Here is a 13,029-nt window from a genome sequence, read left to right on the forward strand (position 1 = left end):
AATCAAAATTATGTGAATACCCACACTTACAATTCAAAGGAGTTCACACCTCCATTCAACATTTTCAAAGGGGTCTGAACCTCCATTTGAAATTTTTAGGGGTCTGCAAATGAAAAAAAGGTTGAAAACTATGGCTCTAGAGTATTTGGATGCTCAGAAATGCAAGCCACTCATAAAGCACTTATCTATAACAATCTGTACCTAGAAACACGCAAGAACATTAAGAAAAGTTAATAGAATTCAAAAACTCAAGATGCTCAGTCCCCCAAAAAACATAAGCTTAAGATCAAGTACCAGAAACACAAGGAAGTAATAAGGCAAGCTGGAAATAAGATAGGAATGCAGAGGGAATTGTTAAAATAAACGGCAGTTAGAATTAAAGGTTAAGTTCTGAATGTCAGACAATTGGTATTTCAATTTTGGTGTCACTCCCACGCCTGGCCTTAAATGAGATACATAATAAAGTCTGGGATCATAAAGTTAACTTTCAAAAAAAACTAAAAACCTGTTTTTTCACCATACCTAGTGCTCGCCAAAGCAGGCAGAAAACAACAGTGAAGCAAATATATGCCCAGTTCCACTCATGGTTGTCTCCAATGGTAGAGACCCCAAGAAAGATGAAGATAAGGGTATCACTAACACTGCTCCACATCTTCATGAAGTATTTGACTGTAGTGTGAGACTTCAGAGAGATGTTGGCTTCCACATAACGTTTCATGCCCATGGCACAGGCAATAATTCTGAGAAAACAAAATGGAACAAATAACCATATTTTCTTGCATACAACATGCCCTGGAATAAGATACACACCTTGTTTTTGAAAGGCAGAATAAAGAAAAAAAGATCTTTCCTTGTACTAAGTACCTGAGTACTGAGCTGAGCCCAGTCCTTGTTCTGGTCCCTATAGATCCTGTACAGACTTTAATTCTCCTTTTGTTTCGTAAGTAGCAGAAATGGTCCTATTGTATTTCCTTGTATATAATGTGGCTTTGGGGTACAAACACCCTTCTCCAGGCACAGGGAGAGTTTGTTGTTTCTTTGTGTCCTCTCCTAGATAGAATGGAAGTCAATATGCAAAATACTGGTCCGTGAAAATGCAAATACATGGCAGGGGGGATCAGAGGCCCTATGAAACAACAGGTGAGAGAAAGGTAGGGGGTGGGGAAGCGGGAGAAATGTAGCTGGTAAAATGCAGACAGGTTACCTGGGGTTATCAGATGACAGGCAGGTTATAATGTGCCATAAAGCCAATGTCTATATTTAATCCCTGATTTTTTGTATCCAATAGATTTATGATGTGAAGTTCATAGGATCATCTACAAAAGGTGTTTTGTAAATTCCCTTTGAGGATTAGAACTGAGAGATTGGAGAGAGAGTGGTTGTCTTGAGAAGTGTGTACTACAGGTAATTGGGTATTTTCATCTTTGATAGATTTTCAGTGTGCGTTCATTCTGGTATGCAATCATTGTTTGGTTTCTCCAGAGCCAATTACCTGTGGGTGCACACTTCTCACAAGACAACCACTCTCTCTCCAATCTCTCAGCTCTAATCCTAAAAGGGAATTTACAAAAGCCTTTCATAGACGACCCTACAACTTCACTTTATTTTTTTGGATACAAAAAATCATAGACTAAATATAGACATTGGCTTTATGGCAATCTGATAACCCCAGGTAACCTGTCTGCATTTTAACAGCCACATTCCCCCCTTTCCCCACCCCTCAACCCTCACTTACTGTCTCATAAGGCCTTTGCATTTTCACAGAACAGCATTTTGCATACTGACTTCCATTCTACCCAGGAGAGAATACGAAGAAACAAGAAACCTTCCCTGTGCCTGAAGAAGGGTGTTTTTTACCCAAAAGCTTGTAAAGACCAACTTTTTTTCCAACTCTTTAATTGGTCTAATAAAAGGTATCACAGCTACCTAAAGAACCTTATCTGCCTATGTCCTCAGACCAACATGGCTACAACCAACAACCCTTGTTTATAATGCATGCTCCAGTTCCAGCAGCTGGTTGATTTTTTTTGTGGAGGAAGGGGGCAGGAGGGGAGAGTCAGGTGCATGTTGTATGCAAGAAGATGTGGCTGTTTTCTATCTAAAGTACACAGGTTGTTTCAAGAAATATGATGAATAGGCAAAATTAAGGGATTCTTTTAGGGTTATATCTGATAGATTTAGTTTCATGAAGAAATCAATTATTCCAAGTTACACCATTAAAATCATGTTTATGATTATTTCTACAGTAAGGTGCTATTCTGAATATCTGAATCTAGACCTCAATAAATAAACACATGACAGGATAATCCATTATTATAGCCAAGTGGATTCATAAATTGTAAGGCCAGAAGGGAACTCGGAAGGTCATCGGGTCCAGTGCCCTGCACCAAGCAGGAAAGATAACTGGGGTCAGGTGACCCCAGCAAGGTGACTGTCCAGTCTCCTCTTGAAGATTTCTGGGGTAGGTGATTGCACTACCTCTGGAGGGTGCTTATTCCACCAGTAGTAATATCTGTAATTAAGGTTGACCAACACTTTTAATTTAAAGAAATGAAAACAGGTTCTTCAAAACTGCCAAATTTAAACTATTTGACTGAAAGTTTCTGTTGTGCATATCTACCTCCAGCTGAAATTGTTTAGTGAACGTCAGAAAAAAAGGTTTCAACAGCTGCTCAGAATGAGGTAAGGAAAATATTTGCTGTTTTTCCATGTTATAAAATTCTTACAGCTATGTAATTGAGAAAAATCTAGCACCATATGCACATGCAGCCATTACTACCCTTTGAGTGCTTGGCTTCACATCTTGGTAACATTCTTTTAACGCAACTTTTTTGCACTGAACTTGGCATCTTTATTTTCTTTTTCTTGGTTGTTTTTAATATTTCAAATGTTTGTCATTCTACGATGTCGTTTTACTTCCCTTCAACTGTTTTCACTCATTCAGAGCAGGTCCTGGGCTGAGAAACAGCTTGTGAGGAGGAAAGCTCAGAAGAAGATGTGGGCAAATTTGCACCATGCTATAATGCTCTGGGAAGTCCATGTTCTGCCTCCTGGTACTAATGCCATCATATGTGGCCACAAGGAGGCCACCTCAGCGTGCAAGAATCCTCAGAAGACATACGGCTGAAGCAGCAGCTCCTACACCATTCCCATCTCACGCTCATCATGCCATCAGGCAGCAGTAGGGCTCCTTTAAATCTAATTGATCCCTGGCCACTACCTCAGGCTTCAGCCAACACTGGTGCCCAGCAGTAAAACCACTTTCCAACTCTCAGAGACTGACCAAGTGCAAAGCCAGCCCAAGAGTGGGGAAACACATGTGTGATTAAATATACCACATTTTACAATACTATCCCCATCCTGAGCTGGATTTTCTGGGCTCCGCTAATAATCCAGCCCCTGAAATAAACTGAAAGGCTTTAAAAAGATCAACTGATATCAAATAAATGTTAATGAGCATGCATAAGGCTATACAACTAATGCAGAAATGGCCTTCAACAGTGCTGCTGCACTTTGGAGGAAATTGGAGAGTCACTACAGCTGTAACATTTTACTTCTTCATCTATCGCATGTTCAAGGTCACTTTAGAAGTGTGATGCTCCAATTAAAACTTTTGCCCTTTAATTGTTCATGGATAATTGGTTCTTTAAGCTACAGGATACATGTGGTTAGCCTAATTCATCAGTTTTTCAAATCAATATAATTTGAGCCTAGCAATCTCAGAAGGTCAAAGTAATTCAAGAATCAAGGAGTCAAAGCTCTGCATTTTTTATGTTACTTAAACAGCAACATTTTATATTAAAGGCTGAATTACTGAAAGCAAGACAAACATAAGTTTCCAAGTTCTGGTCTCCACAGCTACTTTGGTACCACTGTCTTAAGCAGAAGACCCGATTTTCTTCTAGTTTACATCAGTGTAAATCAAGCTTAAGTCATCTGAGGGTATTGGTGTTAAAATGGGATTAAAGTAGAAAGGCAGAAGATGACTAAGGGCTTGCATCAACTTCTCAGCATGGACAAAGTAAGCTAGGTCTGAAAGTAGGTGAGGCACTCAGTGCACAGTATGTGAGAAGTAATGTCAGAAGCATAACAACTCAGCTGGGCACCTGGGACAGCTGCGATGCACAGAGGCAGTGGCAACTTCTAGCTACTGATATGCTGCCAGTACAATGGCACACCTGTGGGGGCCGCTGCTATTTCTCTATCCTCCTCCAAGTCGGCACCTGGGGCTACTGCTCCAGTTGCCCCACCTTAGTTATACTATAAGATAGTCTACTCAATACTGCAACTGGAGTAATTCCCTTGCACTTAGTATGCACAGGTAGCTGGTATGCTGTAAATTCATATCCTAGCTTACTCTGCATGTAGACAAGGGACAAGTCTTCAAAGAGACAGATTTTGAGTGCTCAGTGGAAACAAAAGTTCCTGGAGTAGATGGGCTTTGCCTTCTTTTGGAAAATGTCAGTTTTTCTATTTACCAGTATAGGAATTATATGCAAAGATCTATACTATGCATAACAAAACAGCACTCTCTGAAAAGACAGCAAATAGAGGATTCTAATAACCAAACTGAAAACCTCCAATAGCAGAAATAGTCAAGGTTTTCAAGGTTTGCTACTAATCTGACCATTTTTATGTAACCCATATAAAACCAATAAACCCAATTCCCTTCTCACCAGCCGCCTGTCTTATCTCAGAAAAAAAGAGAAACCTACTAACTTCAATGCATTTACTGTTTTTGCCATACTACTAGTGAGAACAGAATAAGTCCCAGTTTCTGCTGATCTCTTCCTCCTGTCCTGGCTCAGCAGGGACTAATTCACAAATCCTTACTGCCAGAATATGCAAAACAATGAAGTTAAACAAAATAGCCATATAGATGCTGAAATTAGGGAAAATATTATTAGTATTGAGAAAAAAAAATCAGGAAATGAAGTATCACAAATAACAGAATGATAGAAAACATGATCACTTTGAAATTAAGTTTTAAAAGGTTTAGAAAACCCAAGTGAGCTGTAAGTAGTCTTGGCAAATTGTATATTTAACTCTGAAGTCTCACATTTTTCTTATGAATGTGAGAACTGATTTTTTTGCTATCTAAACTGAAAAAAATAAAAAAGGAACACATTCTATTTCTATTTCTTTCATCCTGAAAGTTTTCCTTGTTTTTTTTTCTTTTCTTTACAAAGAAAAATATGAAAAAAGATTCGAAGACTCGAAATAAATCTCTAGTTACACACAAGAAGCACAGACAAAAGTTACATTTTTCACATTATTGGGCCCCTGAACATGCTGTACAACCATGCTGTGACAAACACGCACAGCTGCAGAGTGCTTTTAAAGTGGCTCATGGCACAAAAAATTAACCCTCCTCAAATGAGGTATCAGATGAAGGTGCTCTGCTTTAGAGCGCCTTAAGGAACTTGTGTTCTCTAGGGTTAATTTTTCATGAGTTCAGAGCTGGGCTGACCCCCATGAGACGGGGGGCTCCAATCTACCCCCACCCCCTCCAACTCAGGCCAAGCAAGCCACTAATTCATGTTGCTGTGCTCCTTTTCCACTTTCTGCTTTGCCCAGCCAGAGCTGAAGGGGTGGGTGGATCGGACTCCCCTCACCACATGGGCTGAGCCCAGCTCCCCCCAGTACCCCAGCCAGTAGCTTGCTGCTGCTGGCTTCCCCTTCCTTCCCCCTCCTCCCTCCCTGCTGACAGCCCTGGAGCGAGTGGGGGAGAGGGGGTGGGGAGCCAGGGCTAGGGAGAGGGTTGGCTCCTCATCTTACTGTTTGCCTGAAGGCAGGTTTATTCCCCACCCCGACCCAACAGGTAGATGTCTGTTGGGTTGGCGGGGAGGGGAAGGAGGGGGCGCCCTAACTCATGATGCTTTATGCAAAGTGCCATGAGTTAGAATGGGGGCCTAAACATCTGTCACTGCCCCTTGAAATGTTTTAGTTTCTGTTGCTTGCTACAAAAGGAAAAATAGGTTAGAGTCACCAAAATCTAATCTATGCCGCGGGATGTGATAGTCTCTCCCTCTCACTTAACATCCCAGTGGTCGAAGCACTCAGTCAACATAAAGAAGACTCAAATAAAAAACTTATTGCACCTCCCAAAAGGATAACCCAGTGTTTTATGGGGTTTTTTTAGATTTGAGGCACTCCTCCATAACTTCTGAGAATTGAACAGCACACCATTTCAAAAACTAATTGATTTATTATAGTGCTTACCTGCATGAAGAGAAGCCAGGAAGGAGGAGGGGCAACTGGCAGGGAAGCAAGGAAACACCTTTGCTTCTGAGTTGGGGAAGAAGAGCAGCTAGAAGGGAAAAGCCTGCACTTACCTCCTTACTGGAGCCTGTGCTTATCTCACTTTTCTCCTTCTCCTGCTGTCACAGCACTCCAGCTATAGCACCCTGGTTGAGAATCACAGGTCTAACCACTTCTACTATTTGAAGCTGGTTTTCTTCTCTCTCTCCTGCTGATGTTCCACTTTATAAAAAATACTTAAATATTTACTGAGGCAGAGAGAGAGAGGTGAAAATTACGCCATAGTTTGGTTGCTAAAGCACTCACCTGTGTTGCACTGCTTGCTTCAAAGAATAGTTAAATATTTTACATAAAATGTTACACTTCTAACAAGAGAGACTGAGAGGAACTAGCTAGCACATACCCTGTCATCTGGTGGCTAGGACACTCTTCTGGAAAGCAAGACGTGTGTTCACATCCCTTCAGGTAGAGAAAGGAGTCCAACCTGTCTCCCCTGCATCGCGAGTAAACGTTCTGTTTGCTGGACTATTAGATAAAAGGGCACCACCAGGAAATCAACATGAGCGCAACCCCAAAACATTGTTTGTAATCAGTACTGCTTGGTGAATTCAGCTCAAATTGAATTCCAGATAAGTTTGGAGCAACCTAAAATGGGCTTTGCAATGAATAAATTAGTTAAAAAAGAGAAAAAGATTGCCTGGCTCTGGTTCTTATGGTATCTACTGTTTATAAATAAAGCAGATTGATTCAGTACAGGACTGCTGATCCAGGGATTAGCTGCCTAAGCAACTGTATTGTTTCTGAAGCAATCCATTATTAAAAAGAAAAGGAAATGGATTCCATAATGGGTACTGTTAGAAGGATGAAGCATTAAGACTGAATGCCTTCAGCTTCCATAATGATTTATGCAGCATATTTATTTCACTGTTCAGCCTCATGCTACTATAAATAGAGTTTTAATTTACCTATTCTCATGACTATAGCTGTTTTCAATAATGCTGAAATATTGCCATTCTAGGAAATAAAAATCTGCAGGGTATAGGAGTTGCTTATTCATATTCAATGGAATAGCCTTAGTTTAACAATAAATTAACTATTTTGATACTGCTGTATTAAGCTGTTATGTGGGTATTTAATTTTTAATTTTCTTCTGATCACTAGTATTATCATTACTGAAGTTAGTTATGAAATCATCGTAATTTAGGATCACCTTATAGTCATTAGGGAAATATTTAATATCTTTATGTCTGTGTTCCTCAGTGTTAACTGACTCCATTTCCTTAAGAGGAGCAGAGACAGCAGATAGCTAGGATTTATATATTAGGAACCTTGTGATAAATTCACAAGTGTGAGTCCCAGTTCTGATTCCTGGGACCTCCAAACATGGGCCCTAATCCTACAATGAGCACTACACATACTGATCACAGGTGCATGGAGTCTCACTGAGTATATCTACATATGCCATTAGTGCACAGCAATAAACTGTGGAGTTTATTGCTGTTTTCAATAATGCTGAAATAGTGCTATGTATCAGCCATTCTAGGAAATAAAAATCAGTTTATTGCTCCACAGTTTATTGATCCCAGGAACCTCCCAGGTACAGTATTTACATGTGCACCCAGACCTCAGCACACTGAGCCAGGTTGAAACAGCTCCAGCTGGCAGCGGGCCCAGGGGGTCAGCCTGACAGCCCAGGCCTGCTCGACTGGGCTCAATGTATTGCAAAGAGGCTGGCTGGGGCACAAGCGGTGCTAGCCAGCAGGCAGCCCCCACATTGAAGCACCCTCATGTCCCAGCCAGCAAGGTCAGTGCCTAAAGTGTAGTCTTTTGAAAAGGGGAAGCAACATGCAGCTCACTGCATGCTCATCTCTCTCCCCACAAGCAGTGCTGTCTGCCTACACCAACCTTCCAGAGTAACAGCAGAGTATAGCCCTAAGTAAAGGAATTGGTGAGAATGGGCAAAACATTGTGAATAAAATCAACCCAGATGAACATCTTGCCCTCATCTCAAAGCACACCCAAACTTTTCTAGGGTTCAAAGCAGATGAACTATTTTGCGTACCTCTTCATATCTCTGTTTTGACTGGGACTCGGAGTGGAAGTGGAAGTAACAAAACAGCACTAGAAAGGCTGCTCTGGTTCTGCCAATGTTCCAAAGCACTGGAAATCTCAGAAAGTTCGATCTCACAAGGTTTCCAAACTAAGGACATGAAGTCAGGTTCAAATAACCACCCAAGTATTTGGACGCCTGACTGAGCCATTTGAAGTCTGCCCAGCACTAGTAATCAGGACTGTTTATGATTTCCAGTTATAAAACATGCAAGCTAGCCCCATTCTCTCCACCCTGGAATGCATTGTTTCAACTTAAATCCTTTAGGATTTCAAATAAGTCAAAGTCAGATGCCATCTGTTCTATGGTACACTGCTAAGACCTCTTGTCAGTCTTTTAAATCCTGACACAATCTCAGCATATTTGAAGAACACATATCACCATTGATGTGCAATTGTATAATGCATGGAATGTGATTATAGCCCTGAACTATTTCAAAGGCTTTTATATTTTTTGTTTCCCTTAGTACACAGATGCTCATCACAGAGCTGAGACTAAGCATACTTGATAGAAACCCTTCTTATCATAACTGAGTCTTTTCTGCATATGTAACCAGGAGGATTAACTGCATGACTGAAAGTCATACTTACGCCACAATACCAGAGAGATGAAACATTTCTGCAGTGAGATAAGATAGGTAACTGTACAGGAAGACAAAGAGGGGCTCAATGACACGGATGTTCTTGGTAAAGCGTGTGGTAAAAGCAGCAGTCATCCCAAACAGAAGACCTACCAATACCCCTCCTATGGCAACCACAAAAAATTTCCCAATTCCTGCAAAAACATCAACAGTTTTGATTGTTGACATTTCACAGAAGGATCTAAGCAGCTTGTACAGCACCTAGAAGAAAATAAATGGAAAGAGAAAAAAATGCATTAACTGTGCATAATCAAGTACTGCAGTCACATCAGATTTTTTGATACTTCTGCTGATCTACCAGAATGCTATAAGAAAACAGTGTTCGTTTTACCAGTGGGTTTTGCCTCATAGATGCATCATTTCCCCTCTGGCTCTGCAGAGATTTCCCATAAAAGATGAACACCAAATACTCCCTGCCTGCCCCCTATCCTCAACTCCAAGGGACATCCCTAATACCACAGCTCCAGTGGATGCAAGAGGCCCTACCAGGTGTCCAAGGAGCTGTAAAGACACAGTTTTGGTTATGGGTTGCTCTGCCCCCCAGCAAAATCCTCAGGATCCACAAGGTTTTTCTGGGGTCTAGGGCCATGACATAAACCCCACATTCTTCATGGAACGATGCAATGGGATGCTCTTAAAGGGATCTCCTTAGAGATTTTCTCTCTCTCTCAATCTCCCCAGAAACTTCTTAGAAGATGAAAGAAAACAGGCAGTAAGAATTTGCCTGTACTGTGTAATGCCTGTATTTAATTGATTCCAAACACACAATGAAGGCAAATATCACTGATGTGAAGGAAGTGGCCAAGACATCTGTTCAGTCTGTACTGTTGCTTCATGAGTGATAAATATATTTCTACTGCATATTTCTAAACAAAGTAGTTAACTTTGTATTATTTCTCAAAGTCATACAATCCCCAGAGTTGTGATTAGAGCCCTGGGTACTTCTCTCCTGGCTGATTATTCCAGCCACTAGGCTACAGAATCACACCACCTTCTGGCCCAGTGGCCCTTAAACTATTTTCTGTGTAGTTGAACATAGTTTCTCAACCTGTGGTATGCGTACCCCTGGGGGTACGCGAGACACAGGCAGGTGGTACACGGGTACCCCAACACTCTCTCTCTCTTGCCCTCTTTTTCTTTCTCTCACCCTCTTTTTCTCTCAAAACTATGGCAAAAAAATTTGGTGCACCATGCATTGCACAGTGCTTTAAATTCCCCAGTAATAATTTGGTTCAGCCCTCCTAGCTTTGGCCAACATCACCTCTAGCCCAGGTACATACTTGAGTTGTGCACCCCTGGTGTAAAAGGTGGCAAGCCTACCCACACCAGATCCAGACGTCTGTCATATCACAGCCTTATATACACAGCCCTTCTTCCAACATATGGCACACATTAGTTTGTAAATATAAAATCCCCTGGAAAATTGAGTGTTGGGGTACTTATTAACATTTTCAGAAGTTAGGGGGTACTTGCTACTTAAAAGGTTGAGAAACACTGCAGTAGAAAATGCCTCAACAAAAACAGCAGAGAATGTCCCCACCCAAGCTAGCTTATGGAGTGATTGTTCAGATATTTTTCCGAGGGGTTATCCCCTCAGCAGAACAGGGAAATGACTTTATGTCTCCCAGAGCCTCAGCAACAGATCTAAGTGCTAAGCCATTGCATCAAAAGGTAGTAGCACACCTTCTCCGGTTGTGCTTTGAAAGGGTACGCCCTGCTCTAGTCTGTACGGAAAGCTTGTAGGCACCTACATTTTCTGGAGAGAGCTCTGAGCTGTGGATCCAGAACAAAAGAAGGCACCTCGCTGGAGGTCTGAGTAAAAAGCCCTGGAGACAGTGGCACTTGAAGACACAGCCCCCTCACCAAGACTTCAGGTTGAAGTCTTTAGTGTTTTGAGGGAACTCCATGGTGAGTGAGCTACTTGTTTTCGACCCTGTTCCCAGATGCCTCACTCTCCCTGCGCACTGCACAGGAAGTCTAGGTGCTAAGGTCCTGAGTCCCCTCTAGGGCCAGACACCTAAAAGGTAGGCACTGAAACACCTTAGTTCTTGTGAATCTAGTCGTAAGGCTCAGATCATCACATGCTATTGAAATGAATGGGAGTTGGATGTCTAAATACTTTTGGGAAGCTGAGCCAAATTGACTTGCCCAAAATTACCCAGGAAATCCTTAACAGAACAGGGACTTAAGCCTCCCACATTGCAGACTCACATGCAATCCATCAGACCTCCTCATACTCTCTGCCCAAAATAAAAGATAATACTTACAACTGTAACAGCATCATTTAGGAGAGATTCTCCAAAAACCAAAATGTGAAGCTTTTCATTGACATGTATCTCTTCAAATACAGACAATACTGCTACAGGGTCCACTGCGGCAATTAGACTGCCAAACAAAAGATTATGGAGCAAGGATATATCCTGCAAGTGAAAGGCTTTCACTTGGCATATCCCATACAGCGAGAAACCAATTCCAAACACATTCACTATTGTTCCCACTACAGCATACAAAAGGATAGTCCCAATGTTCTCAAAAAAGGGACGGCTGGGCATGAAATATCCTGCATCAAGAACAATCGGTGGCAGTAAATAAAGGAAAAAGACATCACTGTCCATGACTGGTGGGGACTTATCATTTAAAGCATAGATGATTCCTCCCATGATGAGTCCCACAAATATCAGTAAACAGCTCTCAGGCACAACTGAAGGCAGCTTGTTATACAGATGAAATCCTGGTGAGAGGTAAAGAAATAGCATCATTTCTATATCACCATGCAGAATCAGCATAACACATCCACATCATCTCAGCATATATTTATTTATAAATTGAGAGAGAAAACATCACACATTGTAGGTTTTAGAGGACAGTATTCTGAGGTAAGAATGAATGATGTTTATCATAACTAATCTTACAAATGACCAGATTTAAAAATAATACCAGTTGGACTCTTCAGGCAAACATACACTGAATTTAAAAATTGCTCTAAATATTGATAAAAATAAAATGTTAATAAATAAATTTCAATCATTTATATTGAGCCTTTCATCCAGGAAGATAATGCAAAAGCACTTTACAGATTTACGTGCAAACTAGCAGCCGCCAGAACAGACCCAAGCCAGGGAAAATGCAACCGCCTTGCTATATTACATCACCATATAATAAGAGGAGAAATTTAGGTAGGCTTCATGGAATTTCCCAAAGAGAAATTCATCTAGAACACATCTAATTTTGTCAAAAGTGCTAGGAGAATATTATGGGAGGTAAGGATTTTTTGGGGTCATATCTTTTATTGGACTAATTCTGTAGTTGGAATAAAGTTAGACAAGCTTTTGTACGGAATGCATTCTTCGTCAGGAGATTTTTAATAACTGTAATTGGGATTGTCCCTAATTCATAACTTTAATTATAACCATAATTCATAAAAGTTAAAGATATATTTTTAAGCAATGATGCAGTAGTGACATTACAACTAACCTACTTAAAATAAGTAAATGATAAACAAGGATCCAGGTTTTCCATTTCCCACAGGAAAAAACAAGGATTTTCCCTTTTGGCTGAGAAAAACGTAGGTTTTTCATTTTAACAGAGACATGCAGATTTTCCATTTTTGCAAAGAGCTCTCTGCAGGCGGGCAGAGTTCCAGCCTGCAAGGGGCTGGGGGGAGCAGGAGGAGGGTGCTTAGGCAGGGGGCACTATGTGCATGCGTGTGCTCACATGTGCACATGGCACCAGGCAGCATGGAGAGTAGCTCCCACAGGTAAATCGGGAAGGGGGTGGGGATTTAGGCCCCTGTAGGGAGGGAGGGAGTTGGGCAGTGCATGGGGCTTGGGGCACAGCCACAGGGCCCCAGTGGGGAGTGGGATGGAGCCATGAGCAACTCATCTGGAGGGCGAGGGGAGGTGGGGCTGGCTCCCTCCCCACTGTGCACACTCCTAGAGGGGTATGGGGGGCACATAGCCCCCAGATTTGTGTGTGGGTAGGGGAAGGAGGGGGGAAAGGGGCACGTGCAGCAGAGCTC

General features: G+C 41.6%; 1 protein-coding gene across 1 annotated transcript in view; it reads right to left on the reverse strand.

Annotated features, from left to right (window-relative positions):
* The window catches only part of LOC109300345 (sodium/hydrogen exchanger 2-like), an 86,206-nt gene that overhangs the window by 60,163 nt on the left and 13,014 nt on the right, over positions 1-13,029 (reverse strand). Inside the window, exons 2-4 of the mRNA XM_019521028.1 lie at positions 11,279-11,742; positions 8,962-9,212; positions 523-740 (exon numbers count right to left, since the gene is read on the reverse strand). Coding sequence (XP_019376573.1) covers positions 523-740; positions 8,962-9,212; positions 11,279-11,742 — 933 coding nt within the window. The remainder of the gene's footprint in view (positions 1-522; positions 741-8,961; positions 9,213-11,278; positions 11,743-13,029) is intronic.

This window comes from Gavialis gangeticus, unplaced genomic scaffold (genome assembly GCF_001723915.1).
Source record: "Gavialis gangeticus isolate Ggan-Ray unplaced genomic scaffold, GavGan_comp1, whole genome shotgun sequence".
NCBI lineage: Eukaryota > Metazoa > Chordata > Crocodylia > Gavialidae > Gavialis > Gavialis gangeticus.